This window comes from Oncorhynchus mykiss, chromosome 23, assembly GCF_013265735.2.
Source record: "Oncorhynchus mykiss isolate Arlee chromosome 23, USDA_OmykA_1.1, whole genome shotgun sequence".
NCBI lineage: Eukaryota > Metazoa > Chordata > Actinopteri > Salmoniformes > Salmonidae > Oncorhynchus > Oncorhynchus mykiss.
In genome coordinates, this window is record NC_048587.1 from 53017570 (window position 1) to 53038432 (window position 20863).

Consider the following 20863-nt stretch of genomic DNA (forward strand, 5'->3'; position numbering starts at 1 on the left):
CTAGCTCGCTCTTTAATGGCTTAATCAAAATTACGGATGGCCTCTTATCCGCTTGTCGTCCCCTTATGCCATAGTTTGTACATCTCAATTTTCATTAGAAACCACATTTGTTTCAGCAAGTCAGCCATATCAGAAATGTTTTAATTTAAAGGCAGTAAATAAGGCTGAAGGAACTGTTTTGCTGCCAGACAAGGCTCCGCTGATAACCAGGTATAGCAGTGGTAAGATGTTGGGACTGCTGTTGGGACAGCTTTATGCAGGCCCAAACAGTTTTTGTCACCGTTTGTCACCATTATAGTGCAATTAATGTATTGTTTAGTGTTGTGTTGTGTTGTGTTGTGGCTTTGCTGGCATGCATTCCACTTTTCTTTTTTATTCCCCTACCAAGATTTAAATGCTAAAATCGCCACTGGTTGATTACCACTTACATTGGGGACACAAAAGCTGCCTTCGTTCTCGTGTCCCCCTTGACTTACACTATAAATACAAAAGTATGTGGACACCCCTTCCAATTAGTGGATTCGGCTATTTCAGCCACACCTGGTATGATGCTGACAGGTGTATAAAATTGAGCACACAGTCATGCGATCTCTATACACAGACATTGTCAGTAAAATGGTCTTACTGAATAGCTCTGTGACTTTCAATTTGACAATGTCATAGGATGCCACCTTTCCAACAAGTCAATAAGTCTAATTTATGCCCTGCTAGAGCTCCCCCAGTCAACTGTAAGTGCTGTTGTGAAATGGAAACATCTGGGAGCAACAACGGCTCAGTCATGAAGTGGTAGGCCACACAAGCTCACAGAACTGGACAAACTAAATGTCATCTGCCCTCAGTTGCAACACTCACTACCGAGTTCCAAACTGCCTTTGGAAGCAACGTGAACACAAGAACTGTTAGATCGGGAGATTCATGAAATGGGTTTCCAAGGCCAAGCAGCTGCACACAAGCCTAAGATCACCATGTGCAATGGCAAGTGTTGGCTGGAGTGGAGGAAATGTCGCTGCCATTGGACTCTGAAGCAGTGGAAACGCGTTCTCTGGAGTGATGAATCACGATTCACAATTTGGCAGTCCGACGGATGAATCTGTGTTTGGCGGATGCCAGGACAATGCTACCTGCCCCAATACATAGTGACAACTGGAACGTTTGGTGGAGGAGGAATCTGTGCTTCCAACTTTCTGGCAACAGTTTGGGGAAGGCCATTTCCTGTATGACGATGCGTGCACAAAGCGACGTCCAAACAGAAATGGTTTGTCGAGATTGGTGTGGAAGAACTTGACTTGCCTGCACAGAGCCCTGATCTCAACCCCATCGAACACCTTTGGGGTGATTTCAAAACAAATCCAATTGTATTTGTCACATGAGCCGAATGCAAAAGGTGTAGACCTTCCAGTGAAATGCTTCCTTACAAGCCCTTAACCATCTATGCAGTTTTAAGAAAAATAAGTGTTAAGTAAAAAACAGATAAGTAAAAAAGATAAGATAAGTAAACGCAGTCCCTGGGCAGGTTATTAAAAACAATTACAATAACAATACAGACAATCATTGAGCAGTGAGTACATGCATAGCAACATAGGATAAGCAAGACATAGCATGCAGACAGAGCAACATAGCACAAAAAGCAACAAGACATAATCCATAAAAGCAACAAAGTGTTTCCACACCTCACAAGCTACAGACAGCATGGAAAGCGACAATACACAACTAGAGATTATGTTCACAAATCTGAATGGCTTTTAGCCATGTCTTCATGTTTTTTGTGAAAGTGTGATAGGTGGTGCAGTTATGTGTGTCTGATGACAGTATATTCCAAACATGGGAAGCTCTCACAGAGAAAGCAGATTGAGTAAAGGTGCTTTCCCTTAAGGGAACTGTCACCTCTCATGGCAGACCTTGTGGATCTGCTGCCATATGTTTGGGTTTTCTGTTTAACAAAATAACTTAGTGGAGGGGGAGCCAGGCCATTTAGGATCTTGAAAACAAGACATGTGTCAGTGTATTGCACAAGATTTTTCCAACTCAGGAGCTCATACTTTCTGAGGATGTAACAGTGATGCAACTGGGTCCTGGACTTTCTGACGGGCCACCCCCAGGTGGCGAGGGTAGGAAACAGCATCTCCACCCTGCTGATCCGCAACACTGGGGCCCCACATGGGTGCGTTCTCAGCCCTCTCCTGTACTCCCTGTTCACCCATGACTGCGTGGCCAGGCACAACTCCAACACCATCATTGAGTTTGCTGATGACACAACAGTGGTAGGCCTGATCACCAACAACGATGAGACGGCCACGCTGATCCACAACACGGGGGCTCCTCAGGGGTGCGTGTTTAGTCCCCTCCTGTACTCCCTGTTCACTCATGACTGCACGGCCAGGCACGACTCCAACACCATCATAGAGTTTGCTGATGACACAACAGTGGTAGGCCTGATCACCGACCATGATGAGACAGCCTACAGGGAGGAGGTCAGAGACCTGGCCGTGTGGTGCAAGGACAACAACCTCTCCCTCCCTTAATGAATTGACAAAAACAGAAGAATCTGCAGCACCTGGTCTCACCCTACACAACACTGAAATCAAGTGTCTGCTGTACGCAGATGACCTGGTGCTACTGTCTCCCACTAAGGAGGGGTTACAGCAGCATTTAGATCATCTGCACAGGTTCTGTCAGACCTGGGCTCTGACAGTTAACCTCTACAAAAATGTATATAATGATATTCCAAAAAAGGTCCGGAAATCAGGATGACAAATATAAATTCTATTTGGACACAGTTCTATTAGAACACACCAAAAACTACACATATCTAGGACTAAATATCAGAAACGCAGGTAGCTTTCCATGGCTGTAAATGAGCTGAGAGACAAAGCAAGAAGAGAATTCTATGCCATTTAAAGAAACATTCAAATGGAAATTCCAATTAGAATCTGGCTCAAAATATTCCAATCAGTTATAGAACCAATTTCTCTATATGGCAGCGAAGTATGGGGTCCGCTCTCTAATAAGGAATTTGCCAAATGGGACAAACATCTAATCAAAATACTGCATGCAGAGTTTTGCAAGACTGCATTGCAAGTGCGAAGAAAAACTATAAACAATGAATGTAGTGCAGAATTGGGCCAATACCATCTCCTTATTGGAATAGAAAAAAAAGAGCATTCAAATTTTACAACCATCTAAAAACAAGCGACCTCAGAACATTCCATCACACAGCTCTACAATGTCAAGAGATGAAACAAGAGAAGAGTCCCCTCAGCCAGCTGGTTCTGAGGCTCAGTTCACCAACCCAAACCAACCCCATAGAGCCTCAAGACATCACTCAGAAAATCTGGCCCAACCAAATCATCACAAAGCAAAAAGAAAGGCATTGGAAAGGCACAAAAAAATCTAAGTAAACTATTTGGCTCTAAATAGACAGTACATTGTGGAAAACTGTCTGACCAGTGGTGGAGGAAGTACCCAATTGTCCAAAAAATTACTCAAGTAATTGAAAGTCACCCAGTAAAATACTGAATGAATAAAAGTCTAAAAGTATTTGGTTTGAAATATACTTAAGTATTAGAAGCAAATGTAATTGCTCACTTAAGTATTAAAATACATTTCAAATTCCCTATATTAAGCAAACCAGACGGCACAATTTTCTTGTTTTTTATTTAAGGATAGCCAGGGGCACAATCCAACACTCAGACATAATTTACAAACAAAGCATTTGTGTTTAGTGAGTCCTCCAGATCAGAGGCAGTAGGGATGACCAGGGGATGTTCTCTTGATAAATGCATGAATTTGACCATTTTCCTGTCCTGCTAGCCATTCAAAATGTAATGTGTACTTGTGGGTGTCAGGGAAAATGTCTGGACTAAAAAGTACATTATCTTCTTTAGGAATGTAGTGAAGTAAAAGTAAAACGTTGTCAAACATATAAATAGTAAAGTAAAGTACCGATCCCCCTAAATTATTTTTACTTGAGTACTTTACACCACTGTGTAGATCGAATTGTATTTAATAGAATTTCTAACATTTTCCATTTCCAAGGTCCATTACATTGGCTTAGAAGTGGTGCTCCCATTCAGAGTGGATTTGGATAGACACAGCCCCCTTTTCCTCCCTCACACAGGACTGTGGTGCTATCCTGGGCTGGCCCAGTACTGGAAGCCAGGTGGGTATACTCTCCCCTGGGCTTTACATGCCCTGTGTCTGGCCCTCCTCACTCTACCATGTCCATCAACTGCCTCTACCAATTCAGCCACAGCCCCTCTTCTACTTCCTCTTCCTCTTATTGCAAAAATCACTGAAGCTGGAGACTCTTTCCTCCCTCACTAGCTTTAAGCACCAGCTATCTGAGCAGCTCACAGATCACTGCACCTGTACATAGCCATCTGTAAATACCCCATCCAACTACCTCATCCCCATACTGTATTTATTTATCTTGCTCCTTTGCACCCCTGTATCTTTACTTGCACATTCATCTTCTGCACATCTACCATTCTAGTGTTAATTGCTATATTGTAATTACTTCGCCACCATTGCCTATTTATTGCCTTACCTCCCTTTTCTTACCTCATTTGCACACACTGTATATAGATTTTCTTCAACTCTATTATTGACTGTATGTTTTGTTTATTCCATGTGTAACTCTGTGTTGTTGTATGTGTTGAACTGCTTTGCTTTATTCTTGGCCAGGTCGCAGTTGTAAATGAGAACTTGTTCTCAACTTGCCTACCTGGCTAAATAAAAAATATCAAGTTGCCCATGGTGCCCCAGGCGGTCATGGTGCCTCAGGCGGTCATAGTGCCCCAGGTGGTCATGGTCTTTGTACACCTCCTCACACACACACAAAGAAAAAGGACTAAAATGACATATTCCTCTGACGACCAAGTCTGGACACAGAGAAAACATTTATTTTCATACACACTCATGTATAATTGATGGCAGTATTTGGGTGTTGAATTCTAAATACATTGTCAGAAACATTATAAGTGCTGAATGGCAATTTTTCTGCTGATGATTGAAGAGTGTATCGTTCCTGTTTACATGAAATGTAATCGTGTTTCTTAAGTTTGCATGTTATAGGCCAAATGTTTTCTTTATCTCTTAACGTATACTGTGTCTATTTCCAGCTATGTAAACAGCAGTGTAACTATCTCCCTCCCAAACATGTATGCAATATCTCACTTTCTTTAGTTACAATGCTGCCTTGCGAAATTGAGTGATTGACAAATGATATGTTATTATGGCTTCCTCTCTTATTTCTCATTTTTTCTGTCAGATATATTTTTTAATTAGTTATACTATTTTGATTTTGATTACTGCAGTTGGGTAGAGCTTGCAAGTTAAGCATTTCACTTTCATCTCAAGTAGTTTGCTGTACCCAGCTACAGACTAGTAGTTTATGCTTGCTTGGCAAGTTAAGGCTTGTAACACTAAATAAGAAATGCCCTGACAATAAAATGTCAGGATACTGTATGCAGCTATTCATATCATTCACCTGAAAGACCAAAGCAAATAAATCACATGCAGGATGTTTTTCAGTTGGTAACCATTTATAAATATGCTATTCTTCAATACATAGGGTTGACTGTACAGATTACAATCAGTTATCATGAGATAAAAACACATTCTTTTAGTTTTTAATTAATATTTCATCACAGCGCTCTGCAAGCTCACATTTACAGACTAAAGAACTCTGCTCAGCAAGCAAATACATTTAAATCAAATTAAATTATAAAACTAGAACGCTTCAGAATTTTGCGTTTTGTCTGGATGGAGGTCTGGTGGAAAGGATACAGCTTCATTACTTTATCCCAGATGTATATCCCACATGTATATCCCAGATGTATATCCCACATGTATATCCCAGATGTATATCCCAGATGTATATCCCACATGTATATCCCACATGTATATCCCAGATGTATATCCCACATGTATATCCCACATGTATATCCCAGATGTATATCCCACATGTATATCCCACATGTATATCCCAAATGTATATCCCACATGTATATCCCAGATGTATATCCCACATGTATATCCCACATGTATATCCCAGATGTATATCCCAGATGTATATCCCACATGTCTATCCCACATGTCTATCCCACATGTCTATCCCACATGTCTATCCCAGATGTATATCCCAGATGTATTTCCCACATGTCTATCCCAGATGTATATCCCAGATGTATATCCCACATGTCTATCCCACATGTCTATCCCACATGTCTATCCCACATGTCTATCCCACATGTCTATCCCACATGTCTATCCCAGATGTATATCCCAGATGTCTATCCCAGACCAGATGTATATCCCAGATGTCTATCCCACCTGTCTATCCCAGATGTATATCCCAGATGTATATCCCACATGTTTATCCCAGACCAGATGTATATCCCACATGTCTATCCCAGATGTATATCCCAGATGTATATCCCAGATGTCTATCCCAGACCAGATGTATATCCCAGATGTCTATCCCACCTGTCTATCCCAGATGTATATCCCAGATGTATATCCCACATGTTTATCCCAGACCAGATGTATATCCCACATGTCTATCCCACCTGTCTATCCCAGATGTATATCCCAGATGTCTATCCCACATGTCTATCCCAGACCAGATGTATATCCCAGATGTCTATCCCAGATGTACAGTACCAGTCAAAATTTTGGACACACCTACTCATTCAAGGGTTTTTCTTTATTTGTACAGTTTTGTACATTGTAGAATAGTAGTGAAGACATCAAAACATGAAGACATATGGAATCATGTAGTAACCAAAAAAGTGTTAAACAAATAAAAATATATTTTATATTTGAGATTCTTCAAAGCCACCCTTTGCCTTGATTACAGCTTTGCACACTCTTGGAATTCTCTCAACCAGCTTCATGCGGTAGTCACCTGGAATGCATTTCAAATGAATGTCAGTCAATCCGGAAAATGTCAAGAACTTTGAAAGTTTCTTAAAGTGCAGTTGCAAAAACCATCAAGCGCTATGATGAAACTGGCTCTCATGAGGACCACCACAGGAAAGGAACACCCAGAGTTAACTCTGCTGCAGAGGATAAGTTCATTAGAGTTACCAGCCTCAGAAATTGCAGCCCAAATAAAAGCTTTACAGAGCTCAAGTAACACACACATCTCAACATCTCAACTGTTCACAAGAGACTTCGTGAATCAGGCCTTCATGGTCGAATTACTGCGAAGAAACCACTACTACTAAAGGGCACTACTAAAGGGCACCAATAAGAAGAAAATACTTTCTTGGGCCAAGAAACACGAGCAATAGACATTAGATCGGTGGAAATATGTCCTTTGGTCGGATGCCCAAAGTTTCGGTTTTGGTTCCAACCGCCGTGTCTTTGTGAGACGCAGAGTAGGTGAATGGATGATCGCCGAAGGTATGGTTCCCATCATGAAGCATGGAGAAGGAGGTGTCATGGAGTGGTGGTGCTTTGCTGGTGACACTGTCAGTGATTTATTTAGAATTCAAGGCACACTTAACCAGCATGGCTACCACAGAATTCTGCAGCGATACACCGTCCCATCTAGTTTGCGCTTAGTGGGACTATCATTTTTTTCTTCAACAGGACAATGACCCAACACAACTCCAGGCTGTGTAAAGGCAATTTGATCAATAAGGAGAGTGATGGAGTGCTGCATCAGATGATCTGGCCTCCACAATCACCCAACCTCAACCCAGTTGAGATGGTTTGGGATGAGTTGGACCGCAAAGTGAAGGAAAAGCAGCCAATAAGTGCTCAGCATATGTGGGAACTCCTTCAAGACTGTAGGAAAATCATTCCAAGTGAAGCTGGTTGAGAGAACGTCAAGAGTGTGCAAAGCTGTCATCAAGGCAAAGGGTGGCTACTTTGAAGAATCTGAAAAAATATATATTTTTGGATTTGTTTAACACTTTTTTTTAGTTACTACATGATTCCATATGTGTTGTTTCATAGTTATGATGTTCTCACTACTATCCTAAAATGTAGAAAATAGTAAAAAATAAAGAAAAACCCTTGAATGGGTAGGTGTGTCCATCACAGAACCCAGACCAGATGTATATCCCAGATGTCTATCACAGAACCCAGACCAGATGTATATCCCAGATGTCTATCACAGAACCCAGACCAGATGTATATCCCAGATGTCTATCACAGAACCCAGACCAGATGTATATCCCAGATGTCTATCACAGAACCCAGACCAGACGTATATCCCAGATGTCTATCACAGAACCCAGACCAGATGTATATCCCAGATGTATATCACAGAACCCAGACCAGATGTATATCCCAGATGTCTATCACAGAACCCAGACCAGATGTATATCCCAGATGTCTATCACAGAACCCAGACCAGACGTATATCCCAGATGTCCATCACAGAACCCAGACCAGATGTATATCCCAGATGTATATCCCAGATGTCTATCACAGAACCCAGACCAGATGTATATCCCAGATGTATATCACAGAACCCAGACCAGATGTATATCCCAGATGTCTATCACAGAACCCAGACCAGATGTATATCCCAGATGTCTATCACAGAACCCAGACCAGACGTATATCCCAGATGTCCATCACAGAACCCAGACCAGATGTATATCCCAGATGTATATCCCAGATGTCTATCACAGAACCCAGACCAGATGTATATCCCAGATGTATATCCCAGATGTGTATCACAGAACCCAGACCAGATGTATATCCCAGATGTATATCCCAGATGTGTATCCCAGATGTCTATCACAGAACCCAGACCAGATGTATATCCCAGATGTCTATCACAGAACCCAGACCAGACGTATATCCCATGTGTCTATCACAGAACCCAGACCAGATGTATATCCCAGATGTATATCACAGAACCCAGACCAGATGTATATTCCAGATGTCTATCACAGAACCCAGACCAGATGTATATCCCAGATGTCTATCACAGAACCCAGACCAGACGTATATCCCAGATGTCTATCACAGAACCCAGACCAGATGTATATCCCAGATGTATATCCCAGATGTGTATCACAGAACCCAGACCAGATGTATATCCCAGATGTATATCCCAGATGTGTATCCCAGATGTCTATCACAGAACCCAGACCAGATGTATATCCCAGATGTATATCATAGATCCCAGACCAGATTCAGGACACTGTGTATACTGTATGTGTTTCTGTTTGAGATCAGGACAAATAATAAAACATGCATCTGAATGTTTACAGCCAACTAATGTACATTTTACAGCCAACTAATGTACATTTTACAGTCAACTAATGTACATTGAAAGTTGGAAAACAAGTCCTTTTAAAGTCCTTTTTGAAAGAATAGTAAAATTCCTCACACATACAGTATGGTTTTAAAGTTGTCCAAATGAGCTATCTTGGGTAGGGAACCATTTGAATCATTTTATTCAGTCATTTGAGTAGCAGACAAGATCAAAATGGAAGCTGTCCATGAAGCAGTGGCAACTGACTGAGCATTCAATCTGACTGAAGTACATTCACACACCCATTGTTTTTATACTCTCACCTGGCAAATATAAAAATATGTTAGTCATGAATACAACCTTTACATTTCTCTCTCCAGGACTTTCCTTTGACTCTAAAGTTAAGTGCTTTGTCACTGGATTTGGGACCATCTGACTGTCAGTCAATAGGTTCCACACACTGTGATTGAATTGAATAGTAGCTATAAGGAAACTGCAAAAGAGGAGCATTTTCACTCATGGGAAGGATAAAAAAAGAACACAAGCCACTTGCGTATGAGATCCGTATGTCTATGAATGGATCTGGGGTTGGCTTGAGGGGGATGGCCAGTATATGCAGCTGTTAAATTGTGCTATAAAGTCTATATATCTTCAGACATTTTAAAACATTGTTTGCACTTTATATTATCATTCATTACTTTGCTTTGTAGATCAGAGTTCCTACGACAATGAGTAATCAGTAATAATCCAGTATCATTGGTCAGAAGCCCCACCTGACCTCCATTTCTACAAAACCAATAACATTCAATAATGAGAAAGTAACAAAAATACATAAAGTGCACCTTAAGTTAAGAACTTCACAGGCATTTAGTGCAGACATTTATGAATAATATAAACGTAATAAAAAGTTAAATTAAAATACCAAAAATATAACATGACAAAGCTAATATTTAGAAACTAGGAAAATATCCTTTGACATGTGAGTAATTCAAAGTTTCTAAATGTCCCACATTCCCTGTCCTAGTTGATTCTGAAACCATGTTGTTGCATCATGGACCACATTAAGCATGTATTGCCTTTGCTCCCACCTAATGGTCTTTATATTGCAGAAGAAGTGCCATTCATATGAAATGAATGATTTTTTTGTTTACTGCTGTTTAGTGTTCAGTCTAACCAAGATATACTGTTTTATCCACCTCCATCCTGTCCTTTCTAGCCCTTCAGTTGGCATCATCTGTAAGTAGTAACATTCCTGGTTGTTTTATTAACACTTACATATCATACGTTTGTGTTACTTTTACAGATATATTGTCACTAGCCTAAACCGGATTAGCCGTTCCTATTGAAATGAACGTAGCTAGCTGCTATTAACATGCTAGCTACATAGTATGTCCATGTTTTGGATGCTGTGACTTTTTGTGTTGCAGTTTTACACTTTTGATCCTTAAATCGACTAAAGATAGTTATTGGATGATTGAGTGTTTTGGACGAGTTTCAACTGGCTGTATAGCTGAAAAAGCGCTCGGTGGGAGCAAGGACTTATTAAGGGCAGCACAAGGACAGAAAGCTAAAAAACTATTAAAAACACAAAGAACACAAAGAAAATCATTCATGTTTTTATATGTATTTACATGATATAACTTAATAATAAATATAATAATTTCCCTATGCACACTCACATTGTAATTTCTGACACATTTACAGTAGTGAACATATTAATATTGTATTACAGAGAGTCTAGCAACCTTGAATAAGAGCACAAGTCATATTTTAAAGATAGCAATATGGTAGATGGATAGAGAATCCACAGGTACAGTAAGGTAAGGGCCCTCAGTTTCACTCCCACTCCCTCCGCCTGGAAGTGTTAGGGACTCTGACCCTGTGTTTGATCAGGAATACCCCCAGTGTAGTATCTATGTACTGTATGACTAGACTACTACCCCCAGTGTGTTCCTATTGTAGACTGCTCACTGTGTGAATGGGTTCTGTTGTAGACTACTGTCTGTGTGAGTGGGGCATGTTGTAGATTGCTCTCTGTGTGAGTGCGGCTTGTTGTAGACTGCTCTCTGTGTGAGTGGGGCCTGTTGTAGACTGCTCTGTGTGTGAGTGGGGCCTGTTGTAGACTGCTCTCTGTGTGAGTGGGGCCTGTTGTAGACTGCTCTCTGTATGAGTGCGGCCTGTTGTAGACTGCTCTCTGTATGAGTGCGGCCTGTTGTAGACTGCTCTCTATGTGAGCGGGGCCTGTTGTAGACTGCTCTCTGTGCGAGCTGGGCTGTAATCCGTCTATGTATCATGTGTTCTTCATCAATGTCAGACAAGGTCAGCAGCCTTAACTCAACACCCCCCTCCCTTCCTCCCTCCCCTCCCTTCCTCCCCTCCCACTCACACGCCCAGTCCTGCCGTGGACGGTACATTCACACATTCGACTCCACGAAAGGTCTCTTTGGTTTGATGGGGGACGTGGGGCCCTGCCTAGAGTCACGGGACATATCACGGGAGAGCTGTCGGTACATGTTGTCCTGGTAGGCCTGAGCTACGGGCAGAGTCCTGGCCACCTTCACGTCTGGATAGGTGGGCACCTGGCTCACCCTCTCCAGCATGTCCCCTCCTCCACCCCGGGACGCGCCGTTGGCCAGCTTGCCCAGGGAGGACTGCTGCTGCTGGGGGTAGTAGTCCTCCTCCAGGAGTTGTCCGTTCTGGGCGTTGTTAGTCTTGTTGTAGTATGCGAAGTTCCCCAGCGAGGTGGGGGGGCTGTAGGACGAGCCCTGCTGGACCAGTTGGCTGGGCGATGTGGGGCTGATGCCAGAGTCCATGGAGGTCATAGCCCAGGGCCGCTGGGACGAGGGCTGCTGCAGGTATTGAGTCTGGTGAGTCCGTGCTGTCTTGTCTATGACGCCCATGAAGGGCGTGGTCCGTGAGCGGGTGCTCTCACCCTGGTACAGCCCTCCACCGCCCCCCTGGGAGGGCGAGTTTGGGGAGAGGTCGTCGTTACAGGAACGCTCGTACCCCTCGTAGCCTTCGTAGCCCTCGTAAGCCACCTGCAGCGGGATCTCCATCCCCTGAATGGAGGAGGAAGGCCTGAAGCCTGGGGCTAGATTACAGCTAGAGCCCCCTGTGGGGATGTTGTTGCTGGAAGGAGAAAAGCGGAGGCCCACGCTCTGGGAGTGAATGAGGGGCCGGGGAGTGGAAATGTGCGGTTTGATCTCCGTGGTAGTGGCACTGACGGGCCGCCTCACCATGTGGCCGATCTCTGGTGATCCGAGCTGGCACTGGGGCATGACACTGTTTTGACGCTCCAGCTCGTGCTTGGTACCAGGGTAGTAGGCGGCTGACTGGCTGCGGCTAATCTGGGGGGTCTGGCTATAGCGGACAGCCCCCTGGAGCTGGCCCCCTTGTCCTCCCCCACTGCTGGCACGGTAGGCAGAGGAGGGGCGCTGGGGTAGCTCGTCCTTCATCAGGCCCTCTATGACCCCTCCTCGGCCACCGTGCTGACAGAGGGCCCCAGCTGAGAGGCTGGACTGGGGCATGGAGCGACCATCCAGGGAGGGCTGGTACATCAACCGGCTCTGGCTCTCCATCGGCACGTCCATGGAGGCCCCCTGGTAACGCATGGGGTGGCCCATCTGGCCGTATGTGTTGCTGGGCTGGTTGGTGCGAACAATCTGGGCCATGGAGGGCTGGAGGCGCAGGCCCTGGGCCTGGTGGTGCTGTTGAGCCTGGTGATGCAGGGAGTCCTGGTGGTGTTGGGAGGCCTGGTGGTGTAGTTGGGCCTGGTGGTGCTGTTGGGAGACCTGGTGGTTCAGTTGGGCTTGGTGGTGCTGGTGGGTCTGGAGGGTGTCGTGGTGCAGAGAGGCCTGGTGGTGCAGGGAGGCCTGGTGGTGCAGGGAGGCCTGGTGGTGCAGGGAAGGCTGTGAACTCTGCTGGAAGGACCTCTGGCTGCTCATCTTTGAAAGAGTAGGCTGCTCCTGCTGGTAGCGCACCGGAGACCCTGACTGGGACCTGTACAGACACACACTCTCCACCGGGGGACTGGCTCTGTACTGGCTCTGTACCCCACCCCGACGCAGGGGGGATAGCGGGGGGCTCTGGTATCCGTGGTCCATCCCTTGTCCCCCTCCATTGGGCGGGGGGCTGAAGCGGTAGGTGGTCTGGTGCACCGGGGAGGTCTGAGGAGGGCTGTGTCGGTAGTGGGACTTGTGGTGCGTGGGGGAGAGAGAGGGGGGCGACGGCAGCTGGTAGTTCTGGATGCCGGGGGAGGACATGGAGGTTGGGCTGGGGTGGTCGTAGACGTAAGCCTGGCCCTTGGGGGAGCCCCGTGACAGGTAGGCCTGGTCCTGGTGGTAGGGGTGCTGGTGGATGGTCGGAGAAAGAGGGGGGCTCTGGCTGATAGGCAAGCTGGAGGGGTTGGAGCAGAGTTCCCTCTCGAGGGCCAGACCCATAGAACCCATACTCCCCATAGACATGGCCTCCTGCTCCAGATAGTCCTCGTCCTCAAACAGATCCTGAACCGGCTCCATGTCCTCCAGCCGAGGCTCCGGGGGAGGGGGGAGCTCCAGGGGGAGTGGGAGGGAGGACAGGGACATCTCCTCCTCCTCCCCCTCGTCTGGCGGAGGCGAGGGGGGAGGAGATGGGGGAGGCTCCAGCTTCTGTGCGTCCTCCTCCTCCTGGGTGAGCTGTCGACACTCCTCCTCTACCCGCTGCAGGAGGCGCTGGATCTCAGGGTGGTTTGGGCTCTGCTTCATTGCTTCATTCAGGTCCTCCAAGGCCTCAGGGAACTGCCTGCAGAGACAGGCAGGAGTGGGAAAATGCAACAGGGTTGGAACTGAGGTAAGGTTTGTATTCTTACATTGAGTGTTTTTTAATAATTTTATTTCACTGCTGTGAAAATGTATAAACTAAGGAAAAAACTATTGGTTCCAAAAAAGGAGGAAAATCTTATGATGAGAGACTGAAAAATATGAGATCAGAGCAGAACATGTCAACTATTCTACAGTGGAAGGGAAGCAGGGATGTAAATAGAAGGTTACCTGCTACTACGCTTGGCGCGGGCTCTGGCATAGTACGCTTCGTATGATTTTGGTTTCAATTCAAGTGCCTTTGTAGCAAACTCCTCAGCCATCCCAAAGTCCTGAATGTAATAACAAGTGATCCATGAGTCAGATACTGAGGACAATAGATGTACTATCCAGTACTGTTACATCCATGAGTCAGATACTGAGGACAATAGAGGTACTATCCAGTACTGTTACATCCATGAGTCAGATACTGAGGACAATAGAGGTACTATCCAGTACTGTTACATCCATGAGTCAGATACCGAGGACAATAGATGTACTATCCAGTACTGTTACATCCATGAGTCAGATACTGAGGACAATATAGGTACTATCCAGTACTGTTACTATTAGTAACTACTATGTATTACTCTGGAATGCATGTATTGATAATACACTATACATGGTTGTGTCTCAAATGGCACCCTATTCCGTATATAGTGTACCTGGGCCCAGGTCAAAAGTAGAGCACTATATAGGGAATAGGTTGCCATTTGGGATGGATTCATGGTCAGAGCCCACCAACTCACATTCAGTTTCCTCTGACATCGGGACAGATTGAGTAAGATGGACACTTTCTGCTCCCTGAAAGTCTTGAGGTCCTCACTGAAGCCTTCACGGGGGAACTTTTTGAGGGCGTACTGATAGCGCTGTGCTGCCTCCTTTACTTTCCCTTTCTGTAGACCGACACACATGTTATTCATACAAGACAGACAACATATAGCTCTTATTGACCATTCAAACAAATCTGTAAACTCTTGAGGATAAAAAAATCTGTCAAAAGTGTAGACAAAAGCATTGCAAATAGTTTGATTAGATCACATGTTCTTTCTTGGATGTGTATACTGTTGTCACGCCCTGACTGTAACGGCATTCTTCCTCCTCTTCTGAGGAGGAGTAGCGAGAAGGATCGGAGGACCAATGCGCAGCGTGGTAAGTGTGCATAATGTTTATTTACAGACATAAACTGAACACTACAAAACAATACACGTGAAACGAACGAAACCGAACCAGGACCGTGTGGCAACAAACACTCACACGGAAAACAAACACCCACAACTCAAAAGTGAAACTCAGGCTACCTAAGTATGATTCTCAATCAGACAACTAACGACACCTGCCTCTGATTGAGAACCATACGAGGCTGAACTCAAAACCCCAACATAGAAAAACACACATTGACTGCCCACCCCAACTCACGCCATGACCATACTACATAAAGACAAAACAAAGGAAATAAAGGTCAGAACGTGACACTGACCTTAGAGGTTCTGATTATTCTCTATGTTTGGTTAGGTCAGGGTGTGACTCGGGTGGGAAATTCTATGTTTTCTGTTTTTTTGTTTTTGGCTGAGTGTGGTTCCCAATCAGAGGCAGCTGTCTATCGTTGTCTCTGATTGGGGATCATGCTTAGGCAGGTTGTTACACGTGGTCTGTCACTGCAAGGACGATGAGAGTCAGTAGATTCAGAGTCAGTAGAAAGGCCTCTTTATTGTCCTAAGTTATCATAACTGTGACCTTAATTGCCTACCGTCTGTAAGCTGTTAGTGTCTTAACGACCGTTCCACAGGTGCATGTTCATTAATTGTTTATATGGTTCATTGAACAATTTCTTTTTTTGCTGAGTTAAGTAGCCACCCTTGATGTGTGAACTTTCATGTGCCTTAATAACAAACTTGTATGCCATCTGTTAAATTACAAGCCTTGTTAGTTATGCCACAGAAAAAGCCAGCAACTCTCCCACTACCTATGATTGGCTGGAGTGGGTTGGACATGCCAAGAGAGGAGTTCTGACTGGTCTGCCATAGAAGGCTTCTGTCTATTTGAGCTCGTCTTTCTGTGTTGGTAATCCTATCAAACACGTTTGTGTAGTTGAGCTGCATAAGTGTTGCTCTCCACTTTCTGGAGGATCAAGTTTTGAAATCAGTGGAATTAGAGCATGATAGCTAAAGAGATGGAGAAAACACCTGTCTCCGGATTACATCTTCAAACTAAGGGCAACCATGGCATGGCATTCCTGACAGGGAGACACGTCCATCATGCATGTTGATGTATACAGGTAAGTTAGTCTAGCGTTAGCTAGCTACATTTTCAGATATTACACATTTACTAATTTTGACAGAAAGTGGTTTAATTTCAAGCTAAAGTGTACTCTTAGCTAGCTAGCTAACATTATTTGACTGGCTCTCGAGCTGATGTTATTATTAGTTTCCCAGAGCCGTGTGCTGTTCTAGTTAGAGACTAATGTTAGCTAGTTAACACTGAACATGGTTGGTTAGCTCTCAGCACTGCGGCATTGTTGGCACTGTTCATTGTTGTTTAATTAGCTAACAATAGCTGGCTGGCCCGTTATCTAACGTTACGTGACGTGAGTGAACTTACACTTTGTTTACCTAGCTAGCTACATTGTTTATCTAGCTAGCTAGCTATATGTCTTACGTTAAAGTGTACTGTTAGCTAGCTAGCTAACGTTAGCTGCTTGGCTCCCTAACTGACGTTATTATTTGTTTCCCAGAGCCGTTTCCTGTTCTAATTAGAGCCTAATGTTAGCTAGCTAACATTGAACATGGTTGGTTAGCTCCCAGCACAGTGGCATTGTTGGCACTGTTCATTATTGTTTAACTAGCTAACGTTAGCTGCTGGCTCGTTAGCAAACGTTATGTGACGTGTGTACAACAACCGTTGAATATGGCCGGTGTTAGTCTGCAAAAAAGCATAATGAAATTGTTGCCCGCAGGGCTGGTTAGGCTGTTTTCATGTTATCCAGAGGTAAACAATTAATCGGCCAGAGTGTCAAGTGTGCGCGCCGAGAGCGAAACGAGATGGGTGGGGCTAAAGCTTAAGAAGATGTGAACGATGCTGAATGGGTGTAGACAAAGAACAGTTCTTCACTTACATAGCAAAACATTCAAAGGCGATTTTCTCAAAAGTGAGTTTACAAGTTGATCAACTTTCAAAGCGGAATTACTTCCCCATTGTTCCTCAAATGCAGTGTATGATATACCATTTTGTATCTCTGAGTCTACTTTTATCTAATGTAAAAAACACAATTTCAAATTTTGCTAAATAAGACCGGATCCAGGTGGTGAGTCACAAATAGCCCGTACACAGCCTGGAGGTGTGTTTTGGGTCATTGTCCTGTTGAAAAACAAATGATAGTCCAACTAAGCGCAAACAAGGTGGGATGGCGTATCGCTGTAGAATGCTGTGGTAGCCATGCTGGTTAAATGTGCCTTGAATTCTAAATAAATCACAGACAGCATCACCAGCAAAGCACCCCCACACCATCACACCTCCTCCTCCATGCTTCACGGTAGGAACCACACATGCAGAGACCATCCATTCACCAACTCTGCATCTCACAAAGACACAGCGGCTGAAACAAAAAATCTACAATTTTGACTCCTCAGACCAAAGGACAAATTTCTACAGGTCTAATGTCCTTCTGTATACTACCCCTACCTTGTCACAACACAACTGATTGGCTCAAATGCATTAAGAAGGAAAGAAATTCCACAAAATAACTTTTAACAAGGCACTCCTGTTAATTAAAATGCATTCCATGTGACTACCTCATGAAGCTGGTTGACAGAATACCAAGAGTGTGCAGAGCTGTCATCAAGGCAAAGGTTGGCTACTTTGAAGAATTTCAAATACAGTGCCTTGCGAAAGTATTCGGCCCCCTTGAACTTTGCGACCTTTTGCCACATTTCAGGCTTCAAACATAAAGATATAAAACTGTATTTTTTTGTGAAGAATCAACAACAAGTGGGACACAATCATGAAGTGGAACGACATTTATTGGATATTTCAAACTTTTTTAACAAATCAAAAACTGAAAAATTGGGCGTGCAAAATTATTCAGCCCCTTTACTTGCATTGCAGCAAACTCTCTCCAGAAGTTCAGTGAGGATCTCTGAATGATCCAATGTTGACCTAAATGACTAATGATGATAAATACAATCCACCTGTGTGTAATCAAGTCTCCGTATAAATGCACCTGCACTGTGATAGTCTCAGAGGTCCGTTAAAAGCGCAGAGAGCATCATGAAGAACAAGGAACACACCAGGCAGGTCCGAGATACTGTTGTGAAGAAGTTTAAAGCCGGATTTGGATACAAAAAGATTTCCCAAGCTTTAAACATCCCAAGGAGCACTGTGCAAGCGATTAATATTGAAATGGAAGGAGTATCAGACCACTGCAAATCTACCAAGACCTGGCCGTCCCTCTAAACTTTCAGCTCATACAAGGAGAAGACTGATCAGAGATGCAGCCAAGAGGCCCATGATCACTCTGGATGAACTGCAGAGATCTACAGCTGAGGTGGGAGACTCTGTCCATAGGACAACAATCAGTCGTATATTGCACAAATCTGGCCTTTATGGAAGAGTGGCAAGAAGAAAGCCATTTCTTAAAGATATCCATAAAAAGTGTCGTTTAAAGTTTGCCACAAGCCACCTGGGAGACACACCAAACATGTGGAAGAAGGTGCTCTGGTCAGATGAAACCAAAATTGAACTTTTTGGCAACAATGCAAAACGTTATGTTTGGCGTAAAAGCAACACAGCTGAACACACTATCCCCACTGTCAAACATGGTGGTGGCAGCATCATGGTTTGGGCCTGCTTTTCTTCAGCAGGGACAGGGAAGATGGTTAAAATTGATGGGAAGATGGATGGAGCCAAATACAGGACCATTCTGGAAGAAAACCTGATGGAGTCTGCAAAAGACCTGAGACTGGGACGGAGATTTGTCTTCCAACAAGACAATGATCCAAAACATAAAGCAAAATCTACAATGGAATGGTTCAAAAATAAACATATCCAGGTGTTAGAATGGCCAAGTCAAAGTCCAGACCTGAATCCAATCGAGAATCTGTGGAAAGAACTGAAAACTGCTGTTCACAAATGCTCTCCATCCAACCTCACTGAGCTCGAGCTGTTTTGCAAGGAGGAATGGGAAAACATTTCGGTCTCTCGATGTGCAAAACTGATAGAGACATACCCCAAGCGACTTACAGCTGTAATCGCAGCAAAAGGTGGCGCTACAAAGTATTAACTTAAGGGGGCTGAATAATTTTGCACGCCCAATTTTTCAGTTTTTGATATGTTAAAAAAGTTTGAAATATCCAATAAATGTCGTTCCACTTCATGATTGTGTCCCACTTGTTGTTGATTCTTCACAAAAAAACAGTTTTATATCTTTATGTTTGAAGCCTGAAATGTGGCAAAAGGTCGCAAAGTTCAAGGGGGCCGAATACTTTCGCAAGGCACTGTATAACATATATTTTGATTTGTTTAACACTTAATTGGTTACTACATGATTCCATATGTGTTATTTCATAATGTTGCTGTCTTCACTTGCTGTCTTCACTTCTACAATGTAGAAAATTGTACAAATAAAGAAAAACCCTTGAATGAGTAGGAGTGTCCAAAATTTTGACTGGTACTGTATATATTTTATTTCTTATATGTATGAATATTTTCCAACAACAGGTGACAGTTCTTCCTCAGATTAGGGTAGGGCCTCCTGATCTCACCTTATAGAAGCTGTCTCCCTCCTCAATCAGCTTACTCAGTAGGATGATCATGATGTCGGGTTTGGAGGTAGCCATGGCCCATGTGGCTGGACCTGAAGAACACAGGATGAGAAAGCAGGGAACGATAAAAACATGTTGTTTTGGAGTCACAGTAAACACGTAACAATAACAAGTGACAACAACAACAAACAAAGTGGCAGGAATGACAGAGATAGACAGACGTCTGTCCACAGCAGAGACAATTACGCTATTCTCTCTCTAACATCTATTGATCCTGTTATTAAAGGATCTGTGCACAGATAAAGGATCTGTTGGGACAAAAGCCCAGCCTTATCAATCAATAGCCACAAGCCAAAAGGGTAGAAATATGAAATAACAAAACACAAAATTATGCAGCTGGTAAAGGCTGAGTCACTCCCAATCTAACTAATTGCCTTACGTCAGGTGGTGTCACTCCTATGCGACGCTCATCCCTCAACTGACAGTCAGCACAGGCGGAATCATCGCAGAAAATATTATTCTAACTAGGATAACTTATACAGTATCTCTCTGCAATAGCAACACTTGAAACACATTTACACATTAATTGGAGAGGACAAAGTGGGTGTGCTTCTTGCATGAGGACAAGATGAGTGGCCTTCTTGCATGAGGACAAGATGGGTGGCCTTCTTGCTTGAGGACAAGGTGCGTGGACTTCTTGCATGAGGACAAGGTGCATGGCCTTCTTGCATGAGGACAAGGTGGGTGGGCTTCTTGCATGAGGACAAGGTGGGTGGGCTTCTTGCATGAGGACAAGGTGCATGGCCTTCTTGCATGAGGTCAAGGTGCATGGCCTTCTCGCATGAGGACAAGGTGGGTGGCCTTCTTGCATGAGGTCAAGGTGCATGGCCTTATTGCATGAGGTCAAGGTGGGTGGCCTTATTGCATGAGGTCAAGGTGCATGGTCTTCTTGCATGAGGATAAGGTGCATGGCCTTCTTGCATGAGGTCAAGGTGGGTGGCCTTCTTGCATGAGGTCAAGGTGCATGGCCTTCTTGCATGAGGACAAGG

The 20863-nt window shown here is 44.0% G+C and overlaps 1 protein-coding gene across 1 annotated transcript in view; it reads right to left on the bottom strand.

Moving 5' to 3' along the window:
* Nucleotides 1-10823: 10823 nt before the first annotated feature.
* The window catches only part of LOC110503130 (protein TANC2), a 193722-nt gene continuing 183682 nt past the window's right edge, over nt 10824-20863 (bottom strand). Inside the window, exons 23-26 of the mRNA XM_036960788.1 lie at nt 19815-19906; nt 14805-14951; nt 14248-14348; nt 10824-13999 (exon numbers count right to left, since the gene is read on the bottom strand). Of these exons, the coding sequence (XP_036816683.1) occupies nt 11635-13999; nt 14248-14348; nt 14805-14951; nt 19815-19906 (2705 nt within the window). The 3' untranslated portion in view covers nt 10824-11634. The remainder of the gene's footprint in view (nt 14000-14247; nt 14349-14804; nt 14952-19814; nt 19907-20863) is intronic.